This window comes from Phoca vitulina, unplaced genomic scaffold (genome assembly GCF_004348235.1).
Source record: "Phoca vitulina isolate PV1807 unplaced genomic scaffold, GSC_HSeal_1.0 scaffold23, whole genome shotgun sequence".
Classification (NCBI taxonomy): domain Eukaryota; kingdom Metazoa; phylum Chordata; class Mammalia; order Carnivora; family Phocidae; genus Phoca; species Phoca vitulina.
In genome coordinates, this window is record NW_022589726.1 from 10451833 (window position 1) to 10466533 (window position 14701).

At 34.7% G+C, this 14701-nt stretch overlaps 1 protein-coding gene across 4 annotated transcripts in view; it reads right to left on the reverse strand.

Annotated features, from left to right (window-relative positions):
• Window positions 1-14701, reverse strand: part of USP15 (ubiquitin specific peptidase 15) — a 128779-nt gene that overhangs the window by 10988 nt on the left and 103090 nt on the right. For 3 of the 4 annotated variants that reach the window (XM_032421133.1, XM_032421132.1, XM_032421131.1), the window contains 11 exons: window positions 12953-13126; window positions 10646-10804; window positions 10342-10566; window positions 5258-5341; window positions 5072-5166; window positions 4781-4972; window positions 3768-3883; window positions 3317-3589; window positions 2659-2729; window positions 2201-2316; window positions 1222-1371 (listed from right to left, as the gene is read on the reverse strand). In XM_032421133.1, coding sequence (XP_032277024.1) covers window positions 1222-1371; window positions 2201-2316; window positions 2659-2729; window positions 3317-3589; window positions 3768-3883; window positions 4781-4972; window positions 5072-5166; window positions 5258-5341; window positions 10342-10566; window positions 10646-10804; window positions 12953-13042 — 1571 coding nt within the window. In that variant the 5' untranslated portion in view covers window positions 13043-13126. Of the gene's footprint in view, window positions 1-1221; window positions 1372-2200; window positions 2317-2658; window positions 2730-3316; window positions 3590-3767; window positions 3884-4780; window positions 4973-5071; window positions 5167-5257; window positions 5342-10341; window positions 10567-10645; window positions 10805-12952; window positions 13127-14701 lie in introns of those variants that run through there. The other variant, XR_004301357.1, reaches the window with a different exon arrangement.

Consider the following 14701-nt stretch of genomic DNA (forward strand, 5'->3'; position numbering starts at 1 on the left):
TTGCGTCATTAAAGAGCAATAATGATTCTAAATCTCAAATATATCTCTCACAGATTCCAGCTTATCATTACTTCTGGTTCTTCTGGTACTTAAACTGTCAAAATGTTATGTTCTTCCTCTTTTTTTTTAATGCTATATTCTTGAGAAAACTTTGATGGCTCATAATTTTGTTAAGGAGAAAATTACCATTTTTTTCTGGTAAAAAACTGCAAAATGTTTTTAATTTTGGAAACACCAATCAGAAATAAGAAATCCAAAGAATGTTTTCAATATTACATCCATTTCCTTCTAATCACACACACCTGCCTATGGCAGTTGTCTACTTATTAAATGTATCAAACACTTCATACACAAATATAAAATATAAAAAGAATACTATCAATGTTCTTTTAGCAAAATGGGAGAGTACCAAGTTATTGTGCGATGCAAAATACTGTGTGATGAAGTCCTTCCTGGACCATGTGAACGAGAATATACAATTTCAATTCTGTCCTTACGAATTCTCAATTAAATTTAGTGAAAGTTTTTTTTTTCTTTTAAAGATTTTATTTATTCATGAGAGACAGAGAGAAAGAGAGAGAGAGGGGCAGAGGGAGAAGCAGGCTCCCCAAGGAGCAGGGAGCCCGATGCGGGACTCGATCCCAGGGTCCTGGGATCATGACCTGAGCTGAAGGCAGATGCTTAACCATCTGAGCCACCCAGGCTCCCAAATTTAGTGAAAGCTTTATAAAAAAAAAAAAAAAGACTACAAAGATGCTGTCTCCAGACTTTTTACAAAAATGATGTGGTACTCTGAACAATGCAATAAACGGAAGTATGACACAACAGGGATGACTGATTACTGTGTCATTGTTTTAAGCAATTACATTATTCTGTTTCATATAACTTCAGTCCTTTTTAAAAAGCATACTTAGGAATAATTGATGATTAATGATGAAATAATTCCTAGGAAAAATAAAATCACTATGATCCCACAGAATATCTAGATTTATAAACCGTGCCAATGAACCCATATAATAATGTAATACCTTGTTTAAAAAGGTGTATCTTCTCATTGCTCTCTGAAAAATATCTAAAAAGGAATAAAAATTCTTACTGGTCCTTACAATTTTTTAGAACTACTCACAAATACACTCAAAAACTGAAGTTGGATCCAATGCTACCTGATGTTTATAAGAACCTACAGTTGCCCAATGTTTATAAAGCATAATCAAAACTTACTTTATGGGAAAATCAACTAAAGTATCCAGTTTGTCTCTCATGTATCGACTGTAAGAAAATCGCTTGAGATGTACCACAAGTACTGGAGGCAGGGACCATAAATCCAGTTTCTTTGTGGCTTGCTGATGTTCTTTACAATTTGGACAATACCTAAAAATAAAGAGAAATATTTAAAGCTTGCTAGAGGTAATGAAAATAATAGATAAAAAAATGCTTGGCAAGTTTTACATTTATTCAGTGGGCAATTACTATGTGCCTAATATATACCAGACATATATATAAATATCTCTCTTCAGTAAATCAAACTGATTTAGGATATTATAAATTAATATGTAAATACGTATTCAAAGAAATGATGAAGGCTAGATTATTTACATTTTAGTAAGATAAAAGAACACAAAACTACGTTGAGATATAAGTATTAGAAAATCTTAAAACTTCTGGGCTCTAATGGAATTAATAACACCACAAAACATGATTTTCCTAAAAATGTTTCTATCAAAACAGCTGCACAGCAAAAAATTCTTGGGAAAAGTAACTGAAATTATCCATAGTAAAATGGCTACTATAGAGAATACAGTAATGAGATTAAAGCTTAACATTATAATAATACTTTTAAACATTTGAATCACTTTTCTTTTTAAAGATTTTATTTATTTCTTTGAGAGAGAGAGACAGAGATAGCAACAGAGTTGAGAGCACAAGCAGGGAGCCTGTGCTGGCTGAGCCGGGAGCCTGACGCAGGGCTTGATCCCAAGACCCTGGGATTGTGAGCTGGGCCCAAGGCAGACGCTTAACCCACTGACCACCCAGGTGCCCCTTGAATCACTTTTAACAGACTATTATCACTTAAAGAAATGCTTATTATTTAAAATATCAAAAGGAATTTAGTTACTGCTTTTTAAACTTGATGTATCACATACCTCAGTATAAATCCTTAAAAAATAATTAGAAGTAATTTTTTAACTTTGTCTCTTACCAGGGATCTTCAGCACCTAGCTTTTCTTTTGTTGTAAAAAGCTCAATGCAATCTTTTAATTTCACAAAGGGTTTTTTAGGAGGTTTATATTCCACACTTTCATGTTTTTCAAAATCCTAAAGAGAAGTATTTCTTGAGTTAAGAGAACAAATGAAACAAAACTCATTTTAGTGATACCATCTTACTATGAATAGTAATGAAAAACTCCTAAACTTTCTCAAAAGAATTATAAAGCTTATTTCAGCTGAGATTTACACCACACTTTAAAAAAACTTCTATATACACACCTACATGGATGATTAAAACTGTTAACAGAAAGCATGTTTGTAAACCAACAAGCCTTTTCTAGTACATAACCATTTTTCTACTAGCAAAATAAACATATTTGGTAGAGAAGCAAAAGAGTGTAACAAAATTGTGATCAACATGGGAAAGATATGGAATGAGTGATGACTTACCTCAGCGGCATTTTCATCAAAGTATCTTTTTTTCAAATCAGGATCCCAATCCAAAGCAAGAAAAGATCTTTCTAAGATGGAAAACATATTTTTTCTTTAAAACTTAATATGCCTTCATTAAAATGAGTACATTTTAATGTTAAAATATATACTAGAATAAACAATCTTTTCTACTTGCACTAGGTAATCAGGGTAAATTGGTGTTTCCAAGCCATTAAAAATTTAAGGAGTTAAAAAAAAAGATACAAAACTTAAGCGTAAGTCTAACCTCCATTTAATAAGCAGTGATGTGTTTTAGTATACTCAGAAATTAAGACTTTTCATTTAAGATTATATAGATTTTATATAGGTAAGTGTTATTTTTCATGACTGCTGAATTTGTTTTTTGTTTTGTTTTAAAGATTATTTATTTATTTATTTGACAGAGAGAGAGACAGCAACAGAGGGAACACAAGCAGGGGGTAGTGGGAGAGGGAGAAGCAGGCTGAGCACAGAGCCCAATGTGGGGCTCGATCCCAGGACCCTGGGACCATGACCTGAGCCGAAGGCAGACACTTAACGACCAAGCCACCCAGGCGCCCCTGAATTTCACAGTTTTCACCTAAAATAATAACATGCTTTGCTCAAGTTCAGTGTTCAAGCCAGTTTTCACACTTACCATCTAGCCTAAGCTGCCTCTCGTCAAATCTTATATGCCTGGTATCATCTTTGATGTAGTTGATATCAGTATTGCCTAAATTGTTGAACTGGAATGTAAACAATCTTTTTTTGTGTCCCGTGAGTTGACCTTTACAAGTTTCCTCAGTACATAATCCATTTTCAGAATCATTATCTCCTCCAACTGAATCTTCAGACTGACTGTTTTCATTCTCGGAGGGAAGTTCTTGATCCTGGCTGGATTCATCATCTGGCTCATCTGTTTCCATTTCACCTAATTTTAGATATTAGAAGTCTTTTAAATAAACCCAATATTACATTTAAAAGTTATTAATATTAACATTATTTTTCCCAGGCTTGAAGAGATTTTTTAGTTCCTTAATCCCCATCTTCTTTTTTTCTGAGGCAATAATCCAAGTGAAAGGTTTTATAATTTAAAAGGAAAGTCTTACTTGGTGAGCCTTCTTCATGTATGCCATTTGGGCCATTCCCATTAATATTTTGGTCCTTACAGCAGTGTAGGGATCCTTCACTTTCTTCAGTTTCAGTAGATATTTTGACGTATCGGCTTAAATAAAATCAGAAATCGAACAAATTTAGTTCTATGAAGGTAAAAACTTAAAAAAAAAGTTTTCCATTCTTTCAGTAAAAAAAACTTTTTAATGGAGTAATAGTGGTCATTTAGTTGAAGGATAAATTAAACTCGAAATAGTACCATAAGTGCAAGTGACTAATCATTTCTGTTTTGGTTGTCTTTATAAAAAGAAAGAAGGTGATCTGTTACTTCTGGGGTTTTAACATCTTTCTATGTTAAAAGTTTGTGGCAAATAATTTGACTTAAAATTATTATATATTCTCATTTAGATGATATATGTATTATTACTAAGATCACTTATAACTGTATAATGTTATCTTTATGTATAGGCTATGGGACTATAATGATTAAAATATGTATGCAAGAAAGAATACTAAATATGTCAGTTACAAAGGATAAAATAAAAGGGATCAAATGGCAGTTTTGATTATATTATAATTCAAATCAAGGTTTTAGGATGACAAAAAAGGGGTTGGCTTAAAATACTATCAACCATGAAAGTTTATCCTTTTAACCATTATAGGAGGAGTTCTTGAACTTGCTAGCAAGGTGTATAAATAAATGAAGCACCTGAAACTTGTTGTAATTTCAGAGTGCATACATGACAAATTCCTATTTTCTTCCAATCGTAAACTTCTGGTTTAAAACAGCTAAAAGAATTCATGCGTTCTGGGTTTGCAATTACCTCAGTAATGTGTTTAACATGATCAAGAAAATGAATTAAACTATAATTTGATTTTGTAAATTGCTATCTGTTTAAACAAAGTTGAGATAATACAAGCTTATCATATTCTGATAGTATACTGCACATTTATTTTTATTAACTATTCTATCATTCCTTTTGTTAATGTAGAATTGTCTGACACTTACCACATTCTCAAAAGCAGGAGATTATAGAGTTTATCTTCAGTATTATTTCGTGGTACAGCCATAAGAAAAGGTTGACCAAAAAGTGAAGAACCAGTATGGTGGGTATAACTTGAGTGTCTAAATTTTTCTCTTAGGCAAACAGGAATAATCACATGCTCTGTATCTTCTGTCCTATTGATGTTAATTTCAAACCTGTAAGGACAAAACTGACCATAAACTCTGAAAACTTTTACGTTATTTCTTCTGAAATTTTTCCCAAGTATTATTTTGCACAATGAATTTTATACTTACACATAAATATCATCCCGTTCCATAATACTACTAAGGTTTTCATCCATAGCGAATATTCTGTGAAATCTATGATTGTATATATCAGTAACTATCATCTAAAAGGAAATAAATTTCTATTAAGCTGGTTTTACATCACTGAAAAACTAAACTCCCAACTTACATACTTCAAACCCAGAAACACCTTACCTTATCTGCAGGTACTCCTGACAAAGCAGACAATGCTGTACAAAGATCAAGTATGTTTCCAATTTTGGGAACAACCACTTTGTACTAAAAAACAAAACAATTATAATGCATTTATTACTTTGGAAAAAACACTCAGTAGATGAAACTGAACTCTTGGTTGCTTCCTCACATTTACTTGGTATTTGGTTTACAGTGTCTTTATCCAATCCTACTATCATCCTGGCTGACAATGTAATTTATCTCAGACTAATTGTTCCTTGGCTCTTTGATTCAAAGACCCACACTTACATTCAACTGTAGTTCACTTCTTGCACCTTGTCATAAACTTGCTCCACCTCTGATATCTTAAACTCTTATCAGGCTACTACTGACTAACCACTAATTACTTTTCCTGGGATCTCATTCTTTCCCATTCTTGGCTTACATTTAGAGCTCTAGTCTTTAATTTTCAATTTTCTCGTGGTTTACCAACTTCCTACCGTCTTCATGGCCTTCCCTCCAGAACCCACATGATTCATCACTTCAACTACTGCACTGCAAAACCTTTAACTATTTTGTTATTCAATTTTATCCTTGCTATACTTTCTTAGAGCTGTTCAGATATGCTGGAGAAAACTGACCAACTTTAGAGACTGGTTTGCTACAAATTCACAATGCCCAAGTCTTAACCAATTGTTCAAAACTAGCCAGAAATTCTGTGCATCCCTTATTTGCTTCTTCCTTCATTTCTGTCTCAGTAACTATATAAAATCTTCACCATTCCTTAGGTTTCCTATTTCACTACCTCTCCCTTCACTATCCGCAGAATACACGGGGCGGGGGGGAGGTGAGGCTACTGGATAGGAAAATCTCCAACTTTGTGTCCTCTAACAACCTTCTAAAAGATCCTTTTCTCCAGCTCTTTCTACACATGGAAAGAGAATCAGTTGTCACCCTTCCCATCTAAGGCTAACCCTAGCATCTCTGCTCTGAATCCTATCCTGTTCTATTTCCTCGGGAACCAGCAATCATCCTTTATTCCATTTTGTCCTGATTCTTACATAAGCAATGGAATAATTTACAAGTCTCTAAAAAAAAAAAAAGAAAAAAAAAAGAAACCAGTCCTTCATTGCTTTCACTCTATCTCCCTTTCTCCTGCTTTATAAATAACCTTGTTAAAAGTAATGTCCACACTATCTTAACTTCCTCACTTCCCATTCACCCCTAGCTTTTGTCCTCATCTCTTTATTTAACCAGTTACCAAGATTGTCAAATTCCTTTAGAATTTTACCCTTGACCTTTTCTTTCTTCCTTTCTTTTTTTTTTTAAGATTTTATTTATTTGTCAGAGAGAGAGAGAGCACAAGCAAGGGGAGCTGCAGACAGAGGGAAAAGCAGGCTCCTTGTTGAGCAAGGAGCCCAATGCGGGACTCGATCTCAGGACCCTGGGATCATGACCTGAGCAGAAGGCAGATGCTTAACGGCTTAACCGACTGAGCCACCCAGGTGCCGCCCCCGCCAAACCCCCTTAGCCTGCCCTCCTCTTGATTGTATAGGCTCTCTTTACAGCAGGTGACAATATATCCCAGTTTGCTTTGGTCAGTCCTGGATGAGCCTGCAGTCCTGGTATAATGATTAATAATGGCCCTTTTTATTTTTAAAAGAGTTCTGGTTTAGATGATACATCACAGGGTCACCCTAGCCTTAGGGAATCTCATCCTTCTAAGACATTCACTATCATTTTTTTTTTTTTTTTTAAAGATTTTATTTATTCATTTGAGACACAGAGATACAGAGAGAGAGAGCATGAGCAGGGAGAGAGGCAGAGCGAGAAGGAGAAGCAGGCTCCCTGCTGAGCCAGGAGCCCAATGTGGGGCTCGATCCCAGGACCCTGGAATCATGACCTGAGCCGAAGGCAGATGCTTAACCATCTGAGCCACCCAGGCGCCCCGACATTCACTATCATTTTAATAGAGCTCACTGCCCAATTTCTGTCTCAAGCACAGACATCTCTCCTCCAGTCTAGATACATAAACTCAACGCCTACTGATAGCTCTACCTAAATTTTCCTCATGCACCTCAACATGTCCAGTATGAAACACAGATTTAGGTCATGTTAGGTCAACATATTCAATATTAAAAAGGTTTCTTCTTAAACCTTTCTTCCTATATATGCCATTAAAACAAAGAGCACCTCCATCTCCTCAGTTTTGCAACCCAATAAGCTTGGCATCATCTTTGAATATTCTTAAACATTTTTACTTCTTGTATTCAACTAGTTCTTCTAATTGCCATCCTGACACTAATCTTAAGAGTTCAAGCCCTTTTCATTTGTTATCTGATCACTACAAAACTCTCTTACATGGTCTTAGTACATCTGACCTAAGCTTTTCCAATCCAGTCTTTGCACTAGCCTGGGGCTTCTTTCTCGAATACAAATCTGGTCACATAATCTCTCATTTAATAACCTTTAATAGCTCCTCTAATTTTTAGGATGAAGTCCAAACTTCCTATCATGGCAGCAAACTTCTTTACGAGCTCACTCCTGCTTACCATATTATCCACTTATAATTTCCAGAAGTGGGCGATGTCCTCTTTTGCCTTTAGCTCTTTGTATATGCCACTCTCTTGGTCTACAATGCCTTTATTTCCAGCTTTCACATGCTTAAAACCTAATCATCCTTCAGGATTCAACATGGGCATTATTGGCAGTTTGGGTATGTCACTCCTTCTGTATACTCCTACGGTGCCCTGTCACAGCATTTTTCACACTGTATGAAAAGTTTCTTGGGAACAAGAACCAGGAACACCTTTGTATTTCCAGCACTTTGCAGGGTATGAGAGTCCAATACATAATATGTGTTCAGTACAATTACTAATAAACTATGACCTAAATCAACTCCATTGATGGGGAAACTCATCAAGTAGGGTTAACTCAGCTAATTTCCCTTTCCTCTCCAGCTGGTTAAAGCACACTGTTAATGAGTCTATTATTTTGTATTTGAATTGTTACTGCCTCCAAGTAGGAAAAAAATGCCCAATTCCTCTGTGCTGACCATGGCTCCAATCTCCACAAATTGGTAGTTTTGGCCACCAAGTGAGAAAAGAGGTATACTAATGAAATTCATATTACTGGAAAAACAATTTAAAACCCAAATTATGGGAGAACATTCAATACATGCCTTATAGGCTAATGTGAAATTTGAATGCAATCTGTCCCTATGTAATAAAGATTACTTTGTATTACTAGCATGGGAAAGTACTGTCTTTAACAAATGTACTGTAGAAAAACAGTGTATTTTTTTGTTGCGATAAATTTTTACTTATTGTTTTATGCTTCTCTCTCATTCCATTATATTCATTGGCATATATTTACAAACTTACAAACTAGACAGGTAAGAATGTAGTTTAGCATTGCTATAGTTTCCCTCCATTGAAAAGAACGTTAACAAGTCTATGCTTATTAAAGGGTGTGATTTTAGAAATGTGAACATATATTCCCCAGCCAAAAATAAAAGCAGGCCTTTCCTGGCCCTGCTCAATATTCTTAGTACTACTGAATGAAATACTGACATGAGGGTATCAAGTTCAATGAGTTCGTGAAGGAAACATATAAAGAAGGAGCAAAAGAAATAGGGAAAATCTGCATTACTAAGTGCATGACTAGTCTTTACTAGACTTTAATTACTTTGAATGAAAGGACTATACTTTTATTATGAACACTTCATTTATGATGTCCTTGTTGACAGTAAACCCAAACACTTCCACTAAATTAATGTTAAGATTATCAAAAGCAGACCTTTCATACAGATCTCATGATATTGCTATTGGTTGAATTGTGTCCCCTTAAAATTTATGTCTTGAAGCTCATACCAATGTAATGGTATTTGGAGGGGGCTTTAGGGTGGTTAGATGAGATCAAAAAGGTGGGGTCCTCATGATGAGATTAGTGCCCTTATAAGGAGATGCCAGAGAGCTTATGTGCATACAGGTGCTCTCTCTCACTCTGCTCTGTCTCTAAACACAGTGAGGACAAGGTTGTCTGTAAACCAGGAAGAGAGTCTGCACTAGATACCAACCATCCTGGTGCTCTTGATCTTAGACTTCCAGCCTCCAGAATTGTGATAAAATAAATTTCTGTTGTTTAAAGCCACTCAGTTTATGGCATTTTGTTATGCCAGGCCTGAACAGACTAATATAACTACTATGCTCTAAGAAACTGCACTATCTGGCTGGAACTCTAAGCTAAAGATCTTCAGTAAACAGTGCTCTAAAGCAGGAACCATGTCTGCTCTGTTTGCCAAACAGCTTTATACTCTCACGAGGTGCCCAACACATATTTCAATGAATATAATTTTTGAATATTTCTGCATTAGTAGTACTACAAGTCATGGGGGTTGGAAATACAAAGATTTACAAAGTCCCTATCCTCAAAGAACTCATGGTCTAGTGGAGAGAAGGTAAGTAAACCAAAGGTCATAATAAAATTTAATAAGTGCGATAACAGAATTGAACTGAAGGTAGAAGAGGAAGAACTACTTTTATTAGGGTGGTTCAAGTGTCAGAAAAGGATTAATCGACAAATGAAGGGAGAAAATACAGTGCTTTGCTTAGAACATTAGTGAAGCAAGTATCTATAGCTGAACTAAATTTCTATTTCTCTTCCAAGTTCTTAAGATGCCTAAAAATTATAGGTATTTAAGTATACCATTATCAAATCATGAATCAAAATGTATGGTATTAGTTTTCCTTCCAACAGCCACTAGAAAAATTATAATTAACATTAAAGTTCAAGTTGGAAAATAGGAAAAATAATGTTATTAATCTTTGTTAAGCTGATATTTATCCTAACATTGTAAAATTGAACAACCTCTCATTTTTCTTTCATAAGAAAAAGCCTTTGAGAATTTTGTTTTTACAAATAATGATACTTTACACATCCCTCACCTTTTCAAGACCCTAAAAAGTTGTACTAATTTCCAAAGTATTTAGCTTATAAAATCTCCTACACAAACAAACTTACTACTGAATTGTGCTTGAGACACAAGGTCTCAATACTAAGTTTTTATAAAAGAAACAAATGCAAAGAAAATAATCATGACCTACCTGCATAGGTTTGGTAAGTGGATCCATTCTAACTAAATATACTTCCAAGGTGCGTTCTTTTTTCATGGGCAATGGAAGTGTCAAGTAACAAAAAGGATCAAATGTTACAGAAATCTTAGCACATTCAGGACAAACTAAAGTTGATTTGAAAAGGCCGTGAAATATATCTACTATGATAGAATCATTTCTTTTTAAATGGTTTTCCCAGGCTTCTTCAGCAACTATCTGTAAGAAAAACAGACACATATTACACAGAGATATCACATTATTGTAACAGTGGTGACAATAATATCATTAAATTTACCTTATCTGGCCTTCCATCCGCATCTTTTAATTGTATATATGGTTTTTTCCTAATTCTATTCAAATCCTCATGTAATCCATCTAACAGGAAAGCTAATAGCTCTTGACAGTCCTGCTGCTGGTATCCAGAGAACTGAGGTGCAAAACGTCCTACTTGTGTCTGTAAGAAAAGCAAAACTATAAAATCAGTTATAGGGACAAGACTGATAAAAAAAAATGGATTCTCATTATTCACGGATTTCATATTTTGTGAATTCACCAACTGCTAACATTTATTTGTAACCCCCAAATCAACTTGTGGCACTTCTGCAGTCATTTGCAGATATGGTAATTACATACACATAAATACAAATAGATAATTACATATCTAAAAACATTTTTTAAATAACTGATCTGTAATATAGAAAAGACCTGAGGAAAGAACAAGGAGAAAATATGGTAAAGTTTTGTACAAAGGATTTGGAAATATAAAATTCAATAATACTTCTGGGTCACTAGAAAAAATTACAAAGCTCTCATTTAGTTTCTGTGTGTAAAAAGAAGATAAATCTCAGAGATAACAGGGATGTTTGTGTTCATATATAATTTTCCTAGTCTTTGCAGTACTATTTCTTTTTTATAAAACTGAAAAGAAATGTGAAAGAAAAAGTCAGATATCAAGAGTCTGTTTACATATAATTTTAATATAGTATCTAGTAAAATAAAACTAATTGGAATCATGGGTAAGGGTTGAGAAATAGTTTGTCTAAATTAGCTTGTCCAAAGCTTAGAAACTTAAAGAAGATAAATGCAGTAGTTTTTTTGTTTTTTTTTTAAAGATTTTATTTATTTATTTGACAGAGAGAGAGAGAGCACAAGCAGTGGGAGCGGCAGGCAGAGGGAGAAGCAGGCTCCCCGCTGAGCAGGGAGCCCGATGCGGGGCTCGATCTCAGGACCCTGGGATCATGACCTGAGCCGAAGGCAGACGCTCAACCGACTGAGCCACCCAGGTGCCCCTGCAGTAGTGTTTTGATTTGTTTTTTATTTTTTAAGAACTAGTACATAGTTAATAAAATGTTGCCTAGATGTCCTATATGAGTATCATTTAATTTGTCTGTGTTAAAAAATAGTTGAAAACTGCTTTTCTTTAAGGCAGAACTCACCTGTAATAAATAGGAAAACTTTATCCCCCTGCTCTCTCTCAGTGTCAAATAAATAAAAATCTTTTAAAAAAATAGGAAAACTTTTTTAACTATATAAAACTAAATTTCAGCTCAATTCTTTTTTTTTTTTTTTTTTAAAGATTTTATTTATTTATTTGACAGAGAGAGACACAGAGAGAGAGGGAACACAAGCAGGGGGAGTGGGAGAGGGAGAAGCAGGCTTTCCGCTGAGCAGGGAGCCCGATGCGGGGCTCGATCCCAGGACCCTGGGATCATGACCTGAGCTGAAGGCAGATGCCTAACGACTGAGCCACCCAGGCGCCCCTCAGCTCAATTCTTATTTGAATGACAAACTAAATTACTTGAGGTTTTATTGGTTCTAAGAGGTAACCATATAAGAATAAGAATAAACTTAAATAAGTTTATTCACAATAATAGAATAGTAAGAATAAAAATAAACTTAAAAGCTTAAGGATTATATTGAAAATAATTAATATGTAGTGCTGGTTTTGCAGACTAGTTTCATTTCAATAACTTTTCAAACTTAACAACGACTCTCAAACTGAGTTTCTTAGACTTCAATGACATGCCCAAATTTAGCCTTTACATTTTTTTTTTTTTAAGATTTTATTTATTTATTTGACAGAGAGACAGCGAGAGAAGGAACACAAGCAGGGGGAGTGGGAGAGGGAGAAGCAGGCTTCCCGCCGAGCAGGGAGCCCGATGCGGGGCTCGATCCCAGGACCCTGGGATTAGGACCTGAGCCGAAGGCAGACGCTTAACGACTGAGCCACCCAGGCGCCCCAGCCTCTACATTTGTAATAAAAATTTATGTAGGTTTCTCAGATATGTACTGTATTCTAAAGCAACCTGCATATGCTCTGTTATCTCTTGTCATTTGTACCATATCAGTGTTTTCCAATATTTCATTATTTCCCTCCCCATCCCCCAGAACCTTTTTGGACATTTTAAAGTAATTATCTGTCCCATCCTCCACCCAGGAAATTTAACAGCACAGTACTGTGTATCTATTTGTGTTGAGTCCCTATGGAGGGCCACAAATCAATTTAACAGCTATGATTTTTTTCACTCCTTCCCCAAAGAACCTACTTTTGTCCTCTTGGGGATGATATAGCCCTTATTGAAAATGTACTTACTGTACTAACCTTAAAGGCTCTTGGCGTGACATAGCTAAATTTTCCAGACCACATTTGTTTGATCAATTCAGCATAAGATTTAGCTATTTCACCTCTCATTCCTAAGGGATTGTCAAAATTCAGTTCTTCTTGATATTTATCATTGAGGAAATATTCAGTAAGTGGAGGTGTGTTGCTCAAACACTGCAAAGAATAAAACACATTTTCAAGTAAAAGTAACCACACATTAAACATGTTAAAATGAAGAGAGAAACAAACTGACTTGCCATAACATACAGAGAAAAATTTAAATGATGGGCTCTTGAACTAATAAATAACTGGTCAAATAAACACTCAAATGATGCACTCAACTATTCATTTCCCAAATTTCAAATCAATTACTTATAATAAATGAAAATGCTAATATTTGTTGCTGTAAAATCTGCATTAATTTTAACCACAGCAAACTACCTGTTAACTGGGAGAGAAGCTCAGAGTTTTCTTTCCTTCTTTTACTTGATTGGTAGAAATTATGGATTGTCTACTCATCCCAGGCACCTGCAAATTAGCCTGAGTAGGTAAAAACTGAGATAGAGTGCAAGCAAGAAATTAACTTTAAAGAGGTATTTACTGCTTCCATTGTCAATTCCTTATCATGAAAGAGCAGCCTTTACGTTTTCCATTTGGTCAACCATTTTTAGAAGGGACAGTACAGATTAGCTGAGCCTGAGGAAACCAACTTTTGTTATGTGAACTCTGTGTGTTCTTAAATCAAGTTTTCAATACCATAACAATCCAATTTTCCTTTATGGCAAGATTAAAACTATGAATAAGTTCATTGTCCATCTCTTTTTCCATTTAGAATTAAATAATTTAGGATTTAAAATAAAATAGATGGCAGAAATATAGTTTTTCCACAATATTTTATCTCAAGATGAATAATTTTAAGTTGATAATACCATACAATTTGACTTAATTATAAACCCAGTATTACTTTATCAATTAGATGTCTAGAATCGTCAAATAGAATATGTAATGACTGACAGACATATGGTCATATAGGTCACTTTCTTTTGCTGCAGGAAGACATTTGTCTTGGGAGTCAACTGGCAAAGTACTTAAGTGAAGGTAGTTGCTTGCATGTAAAGGATTCAAAACTCATTCTTATGAGAGCTCGTATTTATATGAATGGAAATCAAGGTTTTTCAAAGCTTGCTTACCACTCATTTGGATTAATAGTCTGGGATTAAAGTCTTGGTAGCTATGAAAAGTTCAGCCTGCTGGGTTCATGCCAATAAGTTGGGTACCATAAACTATGTCTATATACCATGTACTGTTTGGCAAAATTAGGCATATTCGATTTTTTGAAATAAATTATAAAGTTCTATTTTGTGGTTTCAAATATGTTATGTTTACTCAAGTAACTATAATATCTATTTTGATATTTTCAATGGAATAAAAAGAATACAGCTCATATTGGTAATCTGGCCCCAATCATAAGGCAAAAAGGGAGAACTATTTATAATATCATGGAATTTGTTATTATATAATTCTTAGGCAACGAAAACAATATAAAAACAGCTAAAAGTGTTTGGTTAGACTACATAGACCTTAGTGTAATTTTCAAGCCATTTTCAGCAGTAACAAATTTTATGTGAGCAAGACGACAGAGGTAAGTTACAGTGTAGGAGGCAATTTGGGAAAGGATACTTTCCTACTTCTGAACTTCTTTTATACCTCAAACTTTCATAAACTTACACACCTTTTGAGATTCATTCT